At 46.2% G+C, this 16782-nt stretch overlaps 1 protein-coding gene across 1 annotated transcript; it reads right to left on the bottom strand.

Moving 5' to 3' along the window:
• Positions 1 to 11595: 11595 nt before the first annotated feature.
• CALHM3 (calcium homeostasis modulator 3) lies at positions 11596 to 16257 on the bottom strand. The gene is given in 5 exon segments (XM_038410999.1): positions 11596 to 11729; positions 11732 to 12086; positions 13525 to 13655; positions 13658 to 13779; positions 15971 to 16257. Coding segments are annotated over 5 exon segments (1029 nt in total).
• Between the last annotated feature and the right edge of the window lie 525 nt (positions 16258 to 16782).

The following is a 16782-nucleotide window of genomic DNA, read 5'->3' as shown; positions in this document are numbered from 1 at the left end:
AGTCTTTCAGAAGATTCTGTCTAACAGATTCCAAGGTTTGGTCCATCTGGGCCCTATTTATGCTTTCCCCATCCCCAGGGAGGGAAGGGGGAGGGAACTGAGACGGGAGAGAAGCATGCTGTCATATTATTATATTATCTTATATTATATTATATTATATATATTATATTATAATATTATATTAATATTATATTTATTTATATATATATATTATATATATATATACTATATATATTATATTATAATATTATATTAATATATATTATTATAATATTATATTATATTATATTATATATATCATATTATCATAAATGATCTGGAGGATGGTGTGGATTGCACTCTCAGCAAATTTGCGGATGATACTAAACTGGGAGGAGTGGTAGATACGCTGGAGGGGAGGGATAGGATACAGAAGGACCTAGACAAATTGGAGGATTGGGCCAAAAGAAATCTAATGAGGTTCAATAAGGATAAGTGCAGGGTCCTGCACTTAGGATGGAAGAATCCAATGCACCGCTACAGACTAGGGACCGAATGGCTCGGCAGCAGTTCTGCGGAAAAGGACCTAGGGGTGACAGTGGACGAGAAGCTGGATATGAGTCAGCAGTGTGCCCTTGTTGCCAAGAAGGCCAATGGCATTTTGGGATGTATAAGTAGGGGCATAGCGAGCAGATCGAGGGACGTGATCGTTCCCCTCTATTCGACACTGGTGAGGCCTCATCTGGAGTACTGTGTCCAGTTTTGGGCCCCACACTACAGGAAGGATGTGGATAAATTGGAAAGAGTACAACGAAGGGCAACAAAAATGATTAGGGGTCTAGAGCACATGACTTATGAGGAGAGGCTGAGGGAGCTGGGATTGTTTAGTCTGCAGAAGAGAAGAATGAGGGGGGATTTGATAGCTGCTTTCAACTACCTGAAAGGGGGTTTCAAAGAGGATGGCTCTAGACTGTTCTCAATGGTAGCAGATGACAGAACGAGGAGTAATGGTCTCAAGTTGCAATGGGGGAGGTTTAGATTGGATATTAGGAAAAACTTTTTCACTAAGAGGGTGGTGAAACACTGGAATGCGTTACCTAGGGAGGTGGTAGAATCTCCTTCCTTAGAGGTTTTTAAGGTCAGGCTTGACAAAGCCCTGGCTGGGATGATTTAACTGGGACTTGGTCCTGCTTGAGCAGGGGGTTGGACTAGATGACCTTCTGGGGTCCCTTCCAACCCTGATATTCTATGATTCTATGATTCTATGATTAGTTCTTGTAGTTGTGGAGGGATGGGAGCTGAGGTGACCTAGTCTAATGCCCTATTAAAGGACAGGAGGTTACTGATCTAAAAACATTCTACCAGCTGATCTCTTTTGACAATGAGTGATCAATCGTGTGACATTTAGGCTGTCACTTTGGCACCAGCTCAGGTATGGGGACAGCTCAATCTCCTGAACTGTCCCTGTCTGATTGGATAACTAGTAAATCAGGGGCGGCAAAGTGTTGGCCTGAGGCCACATTGGGTTTCAGAAATTGTACGGAGGGCTGGTTAGGGGAGAAGGTCATGGCCCAGCCCCCACCTCCTATCCACCCCTGGGACTCCTGCCCCATCTAACCCCTCCTCTCATTACTGACTGCCCCCCGCCCCCGGGACCCCTGCCCCATCCACACATCCCCGCTCCCTGTCCCCTGACCGTTCCCAGACCCCTGCCCCAACTGCCCCCTGCCGCCCCATCCAACCCCTCCTCTCATTCCTGACTGCTCCCCCAGGACCCCTGCCCCATCCAACCACTCCTTCTCTCTGTCCCCTGATAGCCCTCGGAACCCCTGCCCTTGACTCCCCCTGCTGCCCCACCTAACCCCCCTCTCCTTCCTGACTGCCCCCCCGGGACCCCTGCCCCATCCAACCACCCCTTCTCCCTGTCCCCTGACTGCCCCTTGAACTCCTGCCCCTGACTGCCCCCTGCCACCCCATCCAAGCCCCCCTCTCCTTGACTGCCCCCCCAGGACCCCTGCCCCCATTCAACCCCCTGTTCCCGCCCCGACTCCCATCCACACCCCTGCCCTCTGACCACCCCCCCCGAACTCCCTTGCCCTCTATCCAAACCCCCTGCTCCGTGCCCCCTTACCGCGCTGCCTGGAGCACCGGGGGCTGAAGCCAGGCCATGCCGCCACTGCCACCACGCAGCACAGAGCACCGGGTCAGGCCAGGCTCTGCAGCTGTGCTGTCCCAGGAACTCACTCTGCCACCCAGAGCATGGCACTGGCGGCAAGGTGAGGCTGCAGGAGAGGGGGAACAGAGGGGGAAGGGCCGGGGGCTAGCCCCCTGGGGCAGAAGCTCAGAGGCCGGGAAGGAGAATCCCGTGGGCCGGATGTGGCCCACAGGCCATAGTTTGCCCACCTCTGTAGTAAATGGATCTGTCTTGACCAATCTGCAAGCAACTCACCTCCCCGTCCCTCTCTTCCTTTCTCCCTTTCTTATTCTGTCCATTCTGAAAGGGTGCATTAAGCTTGAATGGGAGCTGGACCCAGTTCAATGTATTGTAAATGTCTAGGCAGAGTGGATATGCTCAAGACCTGATACTGGAGATGAAGGAAACAAAGGCTAAAGAATTCAACCTGGGAGAACTGGTTTTAGTTTCTGCCACAGATTCCCTGTGTGACTTTGGTCAAGTTACTTAAGCTATCCTCTGCCTCAGTTTCCCATCTATAAAAAAGGCATGATATTCCCCTGCTTCTGAGGAGTAATCTGATGATTAAAAACCACCCCTGGATGCAATGCTATGGGGAGGATTGCCGAATAAGTACTGAGCCAGGCAGAAATATGTAAAAGCATCCATTCAGGGATTCATCCAGCAGCTTGTGCTGTCCTTGGGTCCCCTAATTCCTGCTCAGAAAGTGAATGATTTTCTTTCTCATGTAAGATTTTTCCCCAATTCCTCCTGCTAACAACCCATTCCCAGTCGATGGCATTGGTTAGGGAATTTGTGCTCAGGACGTGTTCTTTTCTTGCCATTTTATCCAGTCTTGTTTATCCAGTGCCATCCACCTGAGTATCTAAGGACTTCCACCCTTGTGCCTTCACATAGGCCTATGCTTACAGCAGTGTGCAGAGTATGGACTTGACACACCCAGATAGCATGGGTGTAACTAGCAGTGTAGACACTGAGGCACTGCATAGGTGAATAGAATACAAACATGCCAGAACCCCTAGGGTATATACCTATATGGCCGTCTACATGCCTGCGCAGTCCCTCCTATATCTACACTGCTGCCTTCCCACTTCTGGAACCTTTCCCAGCCACAGTGAAAGTCTCCATTTACAGCAGGGAGAGGCTCTGGCAACAGGGAGAGGCTACAGCAGTTCCTTGCCTTTGCCAGAGCCTTCCACTGCCATGTGTAGCAACACACCACACAATGTGAACGCTGCCTGCCTTTCACTGCGGCGTGCAGCAACACGTACCCTACACACCATCACAATTGTAGACAAGGTTTCCAAGCCTTTTCTGTATTGGCTTTTGCGATGTGCGTGGGACTTCCCAACCCACCTTAACTTTGCCAGTATACTTGCATCCTCTCCCCTACACCAATGCACAAATCAGTTTATCAGGTACCAGAGGGGTAGCCGTGTTAGTCTGGATCTGTAAAAGCGGCAAAGAATTCTGTGGCACCTAAAAGACTAACAGACGTATTGGAGCATAAGCTTTCATTGGTGAATACCCACTTCGTTGGTCACTCTCAACCTTCAAAGCACTGGGGCTTCCTATGAGAAGAGTGAAACTGGAAGCTGAGGCTCTGCATGTATTTGACAGACAGCGCAGAATGAATAAGATCCCTCCAAGCTGTTCAGAACTGCAGACAGATAGTGAAGCATGACAGCTGCAGCTGGTACAGGCCTGTTTATTTCCTATAGTATGAATCAAAAGAGCTGGGTTTTCTTGTTAAATAGTTGCCCTTCTCTTGGACATTTTATCCAAGCTTCTCAAAGCAATGCACAGACATTAGTTAAGCTTCCTTGCCACATAGGAGATAATTTTGTGGTACTGTACCCATTTTATAGATGGGAAAACTGAGGCAGTTTAAGAGACGAAAGTATAGTCCAGTGGTTAGTGCACTAGCTTGAGACTTGGGAGACTTGGGTTCAGTTTCCTCTTCCACCACAGACTTTCTGTGTGATATTAGGTAAGTCTCTTAATCTCTGTGCCGCATCTGCAGGGGGAGATAATAGCACATCCCTACCTGACAGGGGCATAGTGAGGATGAATACATGAAAGATTGTGAGTGCACAGCTACTGTAGTAAGGGGGAGCCATATGGGTGCATAAATAATCACAGAGAGAATAAGTGGTTTGCCCAAGATCTTGCAGCAAGGTTGTGGCCGAGTCAGGAACACAACCCAGGAGTAGCTCTCACCAGTTAGCTGCCAAAAGACTGGTGATAACACTATGTTCCTCCTGAGATGCTGTGCAGTGTGGATCTGTTTAACGGACGGACACTGAGTACAATGCACTTTGGTATTCACCAGGAAGCCTTAATTCTGTCTCTGACTCCTGCTCCATAGCTCATTGCATGGTCTCATCAAACAGGAATGGAGATTTGGCTGCATGAATATAGGTGAGGCAGCTTGTGATAAAGAAACTTTGCAAAGCAAATTCCAGTACTGGTTAAGAGCTTCCTCTGCTAACCTGGTGTGGGACTTTTCTGGTGACATCAAGGGCAGTTCACATCAAAGCCTGAATGAACAACTAGTAAAAACCTCCCAATATTTGCAGAGGGCTATTTGATCACTCCAGGAAAGCTGTGCCTTACATTAAAAGTGGGTGGAGGACCTGACTACTGAGCACCTATGTCACTTTGAAGTCAATGGCTGCTCAGCAGGATTTGGAATAAAGCCCTCTATGAGCCAGTGTCTTGATCTTTCTTCTCTTGTGGCTTTGTGCTATAGCCTAGGGCTTTTGTTCAGAGATCCTCCCAGCTGACTGCTAACTCAAAATGCTTTGGAGTTTAAGACAAAGTTGGTATCATTCTTCCAGGACCCCAATTTGCTAATGGTTTTCGAGCAACAACTTCCCAGAGCTGGGTGAACTGTTCACTGCGAAGAACTTATTCCCCACCTGCAAATTATCCACATCCCAAACACTGGTTTGTTTTTAATCAGTTTGTCTCTTATTTATAGTCACAGGGTAGATGTTTTATTCAGCTGTATTTTCAGTCTATAGGTGGCTCGTGAAACATTTCCCATGACTGTTGCTTTGTGTAGTGTGTGGAGGGAGCAATTCATCCCTGTGCACTGCAGAGGGCCAGCATAAGTCCCGAATGAATCACAATTCGCAGTCCCTGGGCCAGGGCTTCAGGCTTCAGTGGGACTTAGGTAATGCTGAGCCCTCATGTTCACCTTCCTCACAGGGGCGAATTTCACCTATTGTGGTGGTGGTCCCCTAGCTCACGTGATGTTGTTTCTGCTCTCTGATTGGATGATTCCTAGGCTTTCAAGATGGCTGCAGGAATAAATAGTCACATGAGCATTTGCAACACTTTCTGTGAACAAAAAAATGTGCTTGTTGGAATGTCCAAGGGGAACAAATAGAAGGGGGCACCACCAATGCAGCAGGTTCACTGTCTTGATTTGACAGGAGGGTGAGAAGGAAGGTAAGGGAGCAGTGAAGCTATTATTGTTGGAGTAAAGGAGGCAAGTTCTGAGGTGGAATGGGAGTCACGCTTGGCTTTGAAAGTGAGGATGAGACATTTGAACTTGATCTGGTTCTTGAAGGAGAGCTAGTGGCCATCAGCCATGAAGGAAGATCCCTTTAGCGCATGCTCAGGATCATTATTATTACACAATGTACTACACTATCTGTTTTTAAAGCTATGTCAAGTATACTTCTGATCATTAAAGTGACAATACTGAATCTAGAAAGGGTAGACATGAAAACCTTCAGATGGTTCCGATATGAACAGAAGCCCAAGGGTCAAGAACATTGCTTTGTAACAACATTGCATTTTTCTAGCTCTTGTCATCTGAGGATCCCAGAGCTCTTTGCTCACACCAATGAATTAAGCAGCACAACACATGTGGGGGTCAGTGAGACTTTAGCCCCCCTCCCCCTTTTACAGGTGAAGAAGCTGAGTCACATAGAGGGGAGATGACAATCCAGGTCTCCTGACTCCCAGTCCTGTATATAAATAGAGCTGGGCCAAAATTTTTCAGACAACTTATTCACCAAAAAATACAGTTTCAAGTTAACCAAAACTATTTGCAAACTCAGGTCGAATTCAGTGAGTATTTTCAGCCCAAAAATGGATATTTCCACCCCACCAAAATGTCTAAATGTTTTGTTTTGACATTTTCAAAATGTAATGTTTTGTTTTGTTTTGAAATTCAGTTCAATTTATTTTTTAAAAGGGGTAAAAGACACCTGAAAATGAAACAAAATAAACTTTTTTTTCGGGTTGACCCAAAATGATTTTTTTTTTTTCAGGTTGGTCACTGAGCTGAAAAATCAGTGATTGACTCAGCCTATCTATAAACCACCATAAAATCCTTTCCTCCTTTTTGCATTTATATCTTTCTGTCATTCTAGAATAGTTTAAAACATGAGAGCATGAAAATCAGCATGCAAAGTAGCCTGGTAAAGTGAGCCAGTCAACTGGCCTGAGACCACTTGGGGAAATAACCAATTTGACTAGAGAATCATGAACATGACAGGTCAGATGCATAGTCTCTGATTTCTTGTTCTGTGTCTCTATTAAAAGTAACTTAGAAACTTCCCCTTCCCCCACTTCCCCCCACATGAGGGAAATTTGGTCTGTTCAATATACCCCCGTGTTGAAATGAAAACTTATACATCAGTTATTTACAAAAGGGGCCCAGAGAGATGTCTCATTAAGATGGGAAATCTATATCCCAAGTGAGGACTGGTTTATCATTAACTGATACTGAGCACAACTGGGAGCCAGGGGAGTGGATTAGTAGAGGCAGCCCTGTTTATAAATATTTGTATTGTTTAAAAATATATTCCAAGAATATTTGGCCTTTAAAAGGTTGATGTGAGAGAACAAACAAACTGAAGTGTTTAAAATGTGTATTTCAAAAGATCAGGGACTGGGGAAATCTATGTTTTTCAATGATGATGGTATTCTGTCTTTCCATAGGACCTTGGTCTGAGGGTCTTGTATTGCTCATCTACAGTGATTACTGAATTACTCCTCCCAACACACCTGTGAGCTACATAATTACTACCCTCATTTTAAAGGTGGGGAAAGCTACAGGGATGGGTGCCTTTATTGCAGTGTCCCAAATGGTAGAGAAGAGGCAGGACTTGGCAGGTGATGAACAGAAAGGGGATTCTTTAATGGGCTGTTGGACACAGATAAACCCTGTGGTTCTCTCTAGCTTCCAGATTGACTGACTGCAGCTAGTGCTGCCTTGTGTTACCGCTCAGGATCTCCCTAAATTCTGGCTTGGACCATTCAGTTATGGAAAGGACTGCTGACTTCACTACAAATGTGGATATTAATAATGAGGCCTTGGTGGTGATCTCCCGCCAGCTCTGCAGTCAGAGGTGGTTGGTTAAGTGAACGGTCAGCAATGCAGGTGGTTTTGTTATTAAAATAAGAAAAAGGCCATATTGGGGGTGGGAAGGAGGAGGAGGGAAATGTTGTATTGCCACGTGCTCTGATCTTCCCTGTGGTGTAATGCAAATGTGCCGAAGCTGTAAGAGTCTATTCAAAGATGTTCCATAAGGAGCTTCCTTGAGCCTAATCACTTAGGATGTGATACCTCAGCCATTTCCAGGGGGAATTCTATCTCTGAAGACTGCAGGGTCCTCTGGAGCCATTTCTTGCATCTCTCCTCCAACCCAGGGGCTGGTAAGGTCAGTGGGTTCTTAATCTCTTTCTCTTTTCTTTTCCTTTCTTCTTCCTTGCTCTCTGAGAGCTGGTACAACTTGAATGGAGTGTGCTACAGGAAGATGGGATCCAAAGTAGGTCTTGTATTTTGTCCTGTTTGGGACCATTGTTATCTTCAGCTCTTCTGCCATTCCCGGTATGATCATCTGAAGAGTCTGACTGGTCAGATACAGGACATATCTCATTTACCTCTGTCTGACCAGAGTGAATTGTACAGTGTAACGTGGCACAGGCTGTATTGTGTTCATATACACTGCAGGCATGAGTTTGCTGTTCTTCCATCCATCTCCCCTCCTGAATAAGTATGCAACTTAGGAATGCATCCTTCCCTTCCACATAGTATAGTGCTGAGTGATTGTAGGCCCCCAAATAAAACTGTACTTGGAGCCCTTTCTACTCCCTCCCTTCAGCTCTGAAGCAGCAGGTAATTAACATGCATGCTTCCCCAGAAATTCACTGGTATTGGCAATGTTGCTGCCGCACGAACAAGGAAGTAAAGCAAAACAGTTAGGCCAGCTCGGAAGGAGTGGGGCATTGAAAAGGGATTCTAAGATCAGGGAGGCTGGGACTGTAGGAAAACTGGATTTGTGAAAGAAGAAAAGACCAAAATTAGAGGCAAACATTTTTATTACAAACAACCAGAGAAATTACAGAGATGCTAGAAACACACTGCACTATAGAAGGGGCAGGCGTATTATTGTCAGATCTGATCCTGCCCCCCTTACTCTCTTGAGCAGTCTTTTGTATGCACTGAAGTCAAAGGCTGTTTTGGCTGCATTCAGTGGGATCAGGCCATAGATTTGGCGGTTTGGCAAAACCTTCCTTCCTTGGCAAGACGTGAGTGTTTTAATTGATTGTATTCCTTTGCCATTTATACGCAGACTTGCTGGTACGTGGCTCTAGGCACTTTAACAAGTGTTATTATGTACCATTAGCTGCTCTAGCAAAGGGAGAGTTCATCTCATTCCCACACGTAGTATCTTGGCAAAGGGGCAGGTTTAGGAAGGAACGTCCTGGGTGAGATTCTCAGGTGTGCTCCTTCTAGAGCCAGACCCCCAGCAGGGCTGCAGAGATTCCCTTGCAACTGCACCTTCCTGCCATCAAGGGATGCTGTGGGGCCTGCACTGAAGGTAGGGAGACGGTTCTCTCTCCACCCTCTATTCCCTCCTCCCTCCTCCGCGGGGAGCCTGCCGAACTTGGAACCTGTGGGGAAAAGGAGGGAGCTGCTGACTGCTTCTGAGCATGGGCAGGGGGTGGAGGGCAAAATACAAGGGGCTGCCATGGGGGAACAGACTGGGGGAGATGGGGACTCCCAAGGGGGAACAGGCTAGGGCAGGGGTTTTCAAACTGGGGGTCATGACCCCTCAAGGTGTCACAAGGTTATTACGTGGGGGGTCATGAGCTGTCAGCCTCCACCCCTAAACCCCACTTCTCCTCCAGCATTTGTAACAGAGTTAAATATGAAAAAATGTGTTTTTAATTTATGGGGGGGGGGTCGCACTCAGAGGCTTGGTGTGTAAAAGGGGTCACCAATGCAAAAGTTTGAGAACCACTGGGCTAGGGACTCCCAAGAGGGAATAGACTGGGGAGATGGGGTTCCCGTTCAGCCTCTGTCCCTGCTCGAAGCCCCTGGTCTTTGACGGGGAGCTGAAGAACACTAGGCCTGGAAGGAAGTGAGGGATGACAGAGAAGAGGCTGGCCCCCAGAGATGTCTCCACCCTGACCCCCAATGCATGGGAGGTGGTGTAAAGAACCCAGGGGAGAACAGAAGTGGAGCAAGTAGCTGCTACTGGAGCAGAACTGGGCTCTTGAGAGCGGTGTGTGGGAGGAGAGGTCTAGGGACAGAATGTTTTTATGTGCTGGGGGGTGGTCACTAAGGGGCCGTAGTAACTCACCTGTGGAGGGGGGCAGAATTATTTGGCCTGTATGCCCCCCCCGAAGGGAAAGGAGACAAAGCCCCCGCACCATCAGCTAGTGCTCTGAGTATATTAGCTGTGTTGATGTACATTTTACATTCTAAACTTTAAGTTGGTAACAAGATGTTGGCAGGTTCTGATTTCCCCCTTGAGTCCCTGTTGGACGTCACTCTCCAGTTTCATGCTTTAAGGGATGGAGACAGCGGTGCTGGACACAAACCTGGGTTAAACTGGCATTAAGTTGAAAGTCAATATCAGTAATTTAAGGCTTAAAACAACCTGACTATGCTATTAACATCAGAAATCCAGGGAAATCAGCTTTAAGGTTAAATTTTAAAGAATCCCAAATAGTTGAAAGTAGCTATGGAAATACACAACTGAGGCACTTAGATGATCTTAATTCTGTCCCTGTTAGTGGCGCTCCTGTTAAATAGGCCTGAATCAAAACCCCACCTACAATGATCCCCAAAATCTTGTGGTGTGTATGAAATCTGGATCCAAATTCGCAGCTAGAGTCCAGTTTGAGTGGCGCCTGCTGGACTCTGCAGCAGGCAAATCACTGCATTCTCAGCAGCATGCTGCATCTAAATTCTGTGGCAAAGAGCCATTGGTTACTGTAGCAGCTCTGGATACATTTATGAAATGGAGACGAAGAATTTTCTTGAGTTTGTTCTGAAAATGAATAAACCCAGGCAGTACGGTAACACCGGTGATGTTGGTCTGACATTACGGCCAATTGTCTTTGTGCTGACCCGTAATTGTTAACTTTCAAAAGTTGCTGCTATATTTTGTATTGAAAATGCAGACACGTGAGTTGTGAGTGGGGAAACTGGAGGGTTTAGCAGCTGGCTTTGAGGCAGTAAGAGCTTTCGGAATGTGAGAGGACGTTAGGGGTTTTATGCATAACCATGTTAACTGGCTGTTAAAAACTGAGCAGTGAAATAATTGTGTCAGCACTGTTAACTTTTAAAACCTAATTAGGAAAGTTAACACTCTCCAGTGACATATGTGGGAGCAGCTCATACCTCTCAAAGCTATTGTTTCAGGCTGTCTGCAGACTCATGTTCCTACCCTGGTTAAACTTTTATCTTAAAGCTTTTTTCCCCACCACAACCATAAGGCCTTAGAAATTTTTTATTACAAAGAAAGTGTAAAACAGTTGCACTGGGTGAGTCAGCAGAGGGGTTCAACCCTGGAACCTCTGGATCTTAAAGCAAGAGCCTATACTGCCTGAGCTGAAAGATTCAGCTCTAATAGCCAGTGGTGTAGCAGGCTCAACCTCTTTATGTCATCCAGCTACCACGAGATGGGGCAGAGCACCACACTGGGTGTGCATGGGTTATAAAAGCTTGTACTGTAGAGGAATCATGGACTACACAGGCCATTGCCATAAGGCTACGAAAGTATTTCCGTTTTAACCTTGTCTTCTCTTGCTCATAACGTACTGAAACATTTGCCTTTTGGGCTGAAAGGTTCCAAGCTTGGGCCAGTTTACACTCTTGTGCATGTCTGTCTCAGGGCCAGCCAGCAACATTTTGGCACCTGAGGCGGGGAGCTCAAATGACACCCCCATGTCCCCTTGCTTGGGCCAAAACTTTGAAACTCTGGGTCCTAGTGGCGCCCCCCAACAGTTTGGCACCTGAGGTTACAGCCTCAGTTTGCCTCATGGTAAGGCCAGCCCTGGTCTGTCTAGTCTATCAGTCTCCTCATCCTCCACTGTTGCTACGTGGGACTTACTTCACTTTTAAGGAAGATGCATTTTGGTGCCATACCGGTGTGACAAGGCCCCTTTTAAACCTTAGTTTGTCTGGAGGTTTTGGCCTTTTGCGGTGCATTCCCCTCATTACTCAAGCTATCTGCCCAGGGCAAGGACAGTCTCTCCCTGCCCACAGACTGCTGCTGCTGGGTTGCCTGGCTCACATCCGGGGCGGGTGGGGCTTGCTGTAGTACCATGATTTCAGGAGCTCGTTCATCTGCTCCTGGTCTGTGATTCCCCGCAGGTGATCTTCTTCCCCTTCTCCCCCCTCGGCTTCCTCCCCAGTTACATTGAAACACCACAGTTTGATTTCCTCCTGCATGCTTTCAAAGAAGTGGAGGATGCACTTGTGGGCAAAGTCCTGGGCGTGCTCGCAGAAGGTTTCGTCGAAGATCTTTTGCTCGATGTCAATGTAGTTGCTCCAGTAGTGCGTCTGCAGGAAGGCAGCCTGGTTGAAGCAGGGTCTGAGGGACAGGGCACGGAAGGCTACCATGATAAGGATCAGCAAAACATTCCAGCCAAGGGCCTGGGTGATAAGGAAAGAAGCATTGAGGCAGGATGAAAGGCATCAGGAGTGACACTGACATTAATGTAATATACTTGCTGTTTGTCTGTATAACCCTTAGCTCAAACCGAAATTTTAAGCAGGAGTGGGGAAATGGGAAGATGTCTGGGTTCTGGTTCAGATTCTAGCCTGGGGTTGCATAGCCTCCAGGATTGTCCTGGTGTCTCCAAGAATTAAAGATTAATCTTTAATTAAAGATTATATCATGTGATGAAATCGCCAGGAATATGTCCAGGCAAAATTGGCAACCCAATTCTAGCCACAAAATCCAAGCAACTACACCTCAAAGAGTTTATACTCCCTGGGAAGACTGAGCCCTTCTAGAGCCCTGTGAATGGCCTAATGAACATAGGGCCTTTTATCCACCCATCGCTAATCTATAGTTGAGCACAACTGGAGTTCCTAATCAGGGGAGGGCTGGAAAGGGGTGGGAGTGGGCATAGGCCAGGTCTGACAGACCTTTGTCAAGGTTAGTCCCTGCAGACCTGGTACTCTGCCTGCCTTTTACAGGGTCGCCAGGTATCTGCTCTGACCACAAGAATCTCCTAAAGCATAGACGATTTTCAGTGTGTATACAGTCTCAGGTGTGTGTGTGTAATAGGATGGAATGTCAGGGGAAAAAATTAAGGCACCTGATTATCCCTTCTGATGCACATTTACCATGCACACTAGCTTCAGTGAGAGTTTCTTGCACAAATCTGAAGGGGTAGTTGGACCCCAAGAGTTCACAGAAATTAGAAGTCAACTCTGTCATCAGTGAATTGCCCAGAGTTTGCAAGGAGCTATGACACACACACTCCTGAAAAGGCTCAAAGTTAAACCAGCTGTAACTTCCTTTGAGAGAAATTGATTAACCCTTGGCTTTCCCCTAGCATTACTCCATCAAATTCCCAGCCTGATGTCTGATCGGTGTATACAGCCCCGGACTAACATACAGGATTCCTTGGGTCTGTTCTTAGCTCTGCCATAGATCCATTATATGGACCTTGGGCAAGTCACTTCACCTCTCTAGGCCTCTTTCCTTATAAGGGAGTTGTGAGATTTAAAGTTTGTAAAAGAGTTTTAACCTCCTTGATTCTGAAAAGGGCTTTAGAAAAAGAGCATATCACTATTTTTGGTACCAGCATCCTCATTTTTATTATGCACATTTCTAAATCACCAATGCCCCCCAGAATCTAGATGCCAATGCTTTGTTCTACTACCCGACATGGGGGGGACTCCTGCAGAAATTATCATAAAGATGGTATTTCTGAATGTCAGAGAAATGGAGCTCAGTCTGGCTCCCACTTTAGTCAATGCCAAAACTCTCCCTGACTCCAGAGGAGTAGGAGCAGGTTCGTGGTTCTTAGAGCTGTTCTACAGACCCTTTGAAAGGCTCCCAGAAAAAGCTCTGACTGACTTGTGACCAGCATTTCAGGTATCTGGAGACCGCCTTCTGGGCAGGGTTGTTCTTCATGAGCTCTTCATCTTTGCAGGGCACTTTGGAGAGCAAGAGCTGCATCTGGGTAGGGGTGATGATGGCAAACCCACAAACTTTTCAGGGTTGATGGAGCCACTGAAAGCACAGACAAAGTATTTCCCATCGAGGAGGGTGACGATGATCCAGATGATGGGAGCAATCATGGCTCGCTGCATGATGGAGGATCACATATATCTGTGTGCAGGAGAGGGACGTGTGAACTGGTGTCAACCTGATGTCCCTGGAGATGAAGCCTTCTACTTATCCACAGAACTGGATTGGCACAGGCAGCAATAGTATTGCCCAGGGAATACCATTTAACTCAGCCTGGCTTTTGCCAGCATTTTTCCAGCTAATGTCTTCTCTGTTCTTGGATCTCTGCAATGATGTTGTCTTGATGCCTTCTTTGGGAATCTATTCCACTGCCTAAATGCTCTTTGCATATTGACCAAAGTATTAAGATCATTCATGGGTGCTGCAAGGATCTGTTGTTTAAGGTTTCCTCAAGAAACAAACAAGGATTGTGCCTGATTAAGGATACTCTTGCATATTCTGTGCATGATTCTCTGTCAACTCCCTTTCCTCCCTTCCTTTCCCTCCTCTCTTCCCTCTTTCTCTCCCCTCCAAATTCAGCCCCTCCCCAAAATATCACCTCTGCTCTTTCACCCCTTCCTTGCCTCCATCACATCAAACCCCCCCCCACAAAAAATTACTTCAATCATTCTTGCTTTAGTTTATAAACACCCCCTAAACATTTAAAAAACAACAATAAAAAACCATGCACAATGAATCGAAATGACCACAGAATTGTCTTGCTGTAATTTCCCCCAAGAACACCCCCACACCCATTTTCTGTTGTCTTTACTTTCTGTAAAGACTACAGAAAATATTGTCTTTGCTTGTCTGTTGTCTTTGCTTGATCCTGCAAATGCTTACTGCTGTGATTAGTCCCACAGAAGTCGTTGGGAACATTGCTCACAGTGCAAAGTACTATGCCTTGTAGGGAGTATTTCCAGTCTTGAGTCCTTAGGCAGGGGTGGAAAACCTGAGCCTGAGAAGGAGCCAGAATTTACCAATGAACATTCCAAAGAGCCACAATAATACATCAGCAGCCCCCCATCCACTTCACCCTTCCAGCCTCCAGCACCTCCTGCCCACTTCAATCAGCTGTTTTGTAGTGTGCAGGAGGCTCTGGTTGGGAGGGGGAGGAAGCTTGGGGGAAGGGGTGGAGTGGTGGTAGGACCTGGGGCAGAGCAGGGGATTGAGCAGTGAGCACCCCCCAGCACATTGGATGGCATCTAAAAATTGCAAAATTGCCACCTTTAAATCTGTTACTGAGTGTTACATGTGCCAGCAATGCCCCCGTACGTTGGCCAAACCAGACAGTCTCTATGCAAAAGAATAAATGGACACAAATCTGACATCAGGAATCATAACATTCAAAAACCGGTAGGAGAACACTTCAACCTCTCTGGCCACTCAGGAACAGATTTAAAGGTGGCAATTTTGCAATGGAAAAGCTTCAAAAAAGACTCCAAGGAGAAACTACTGAGCTTGAATTAATATGCAAACTAGATACCATTAACCTCGGTTTGAATAGAGACTGGGAGTGGCTGGGTCATTACACATATTGAATCTATTTCCCCATGTTAAGTATCCTCACACCTTCTTGTCAACTGTCTAAATGAGCCATCTTGATTATCACTACAAAAGTTTTTTTTCTCCTGCTGATAATAGCTCATCTTAATTAATTAGCCTCTTACTCCACCTTTTTATGTTCTCTGTATGTATGTGTATATATATATATATCTTCTTACTATATGTTCCATTCTATGCATCCAATGAAGTGGGCTGTAGCCCACAAAAGCTTATGCTCAAATAAATTTGTTAGCCGCTAAGGTGCCACAAGTCCTCCTGTTTTTTTTTTTTGCGGTTACAGACTAACACGGCTGCTACTCTGAAACCTGAAAATTATCTACTGTGTAGCCTAAACATTGCCTTCCTTAGCTTCAGGCCACTCGTGCTTGTGGTATAAATACATTAAAGACTGTGAATCACTTTGAGCTCTGTTGTTGAAAGGCGCTGTATAAGAGCTAGATATTAGTATTGTTATCTTTCTCGGGGATTCAGAAATATTCTCTGCCTTCATTTATATTTTACCTTGAAGGTATTCATAGGATCTCTGTGCTCCTGGACTCTCACAATCTGTTGTGTCATCAGTGCTGAGCTCACTAATGAGCAGCTGGGTTTCAAGATGTTTAAGAGGGAACTTCTAAGGAGCTGAGTTTAGGACAAAATGAGTATTGGGGAGATAAAGATGCAACAAACAAAAGGGCTGGAAGAGAGGCAAAGGAAACAAAACAACTCACAATGGTGAATCCCTCACCTGATGATGGCCAGATTCTTCTTTCTGCCCCCAGTAGGTCTTTTCCACTCCTCCAGCATCACCAGAGACTGTCTGTTGAGAATGAGACCACAGAGAAAGAGGGCCATCGGGGGCAGAAACATGATTCCCAAACCATAAGTCATGTTGTACTTGGGCAGGCAGGGACAGTTAAAGTCAAAGGAGGTAGACATCTTCACGCTAGCCAGGGCTAGCAACCCACAGATCCCATTCATCACCAGCTCAGAATTGGACTGGAAGTATTGGAAGTTCATCCGGAACCGATCCATGGTGCTGTATTGGCTGCGGGCTGCTACCGAAGGAGAAATCCCCGAGTTTGATGAGGTGCTTGCTGGGGGCAGATGGTCACGTCTCTGCAACCGTTTTCTTGGGTTTTCTGGCTATGTGTGTTCTAACATGTCTTTTTTCAGTTAGAGTTAGAAAGGCAGCTTAGTGCATTTGAATGGGCAAAGAGATAGAAACAGGAAAGCAACACTGCTTACGGTAAAAAGAAAAGGAGTACTTGTGGCACCTTAGAGACTAACAAATTTATTAGAGCATAAGCTTTCGTGAGCTACAGCTCACTTCATCCGATGAAGTGAGCTGTAGCTCACGAAAGCTTATGCTCTAATAAATTTGTTAGTCTCTAAGGTGCCACAAGTACTCCTTTTTCTTTTTGCGAATACAGACTAACACGGCTGCTACTCTGAAACCACTGCTTACAGTGACACACAAAAGCACCCGTTTAGGATTCCCGTGTCCATCTACATGGGACCAGGTTAATGCAGCTGCCTCTCTTGTGCCTCTTTCCCTTC

The sequence above is a fragment of the Dermochelys coriacea genome, chromosome 7 (assembly GCF_009764565.3).
Source record: "Dermochelys coriacea isolate rDerCor1 chromosome 7, rDerCor1.pri.v4, whole genome shotgun sequence".
Classification (NCBI taxonomy): Eukaryota; Metazoa; Chordata; order Testudines; family Dermochelyidae; genus Dermochelys; species Dermochelys coriacea.
The sequence above is the reverse complement of the archived record's forward strand: the minus strand, read 5'-3'. Positions and strand labels throughout refer to the sequence as shown.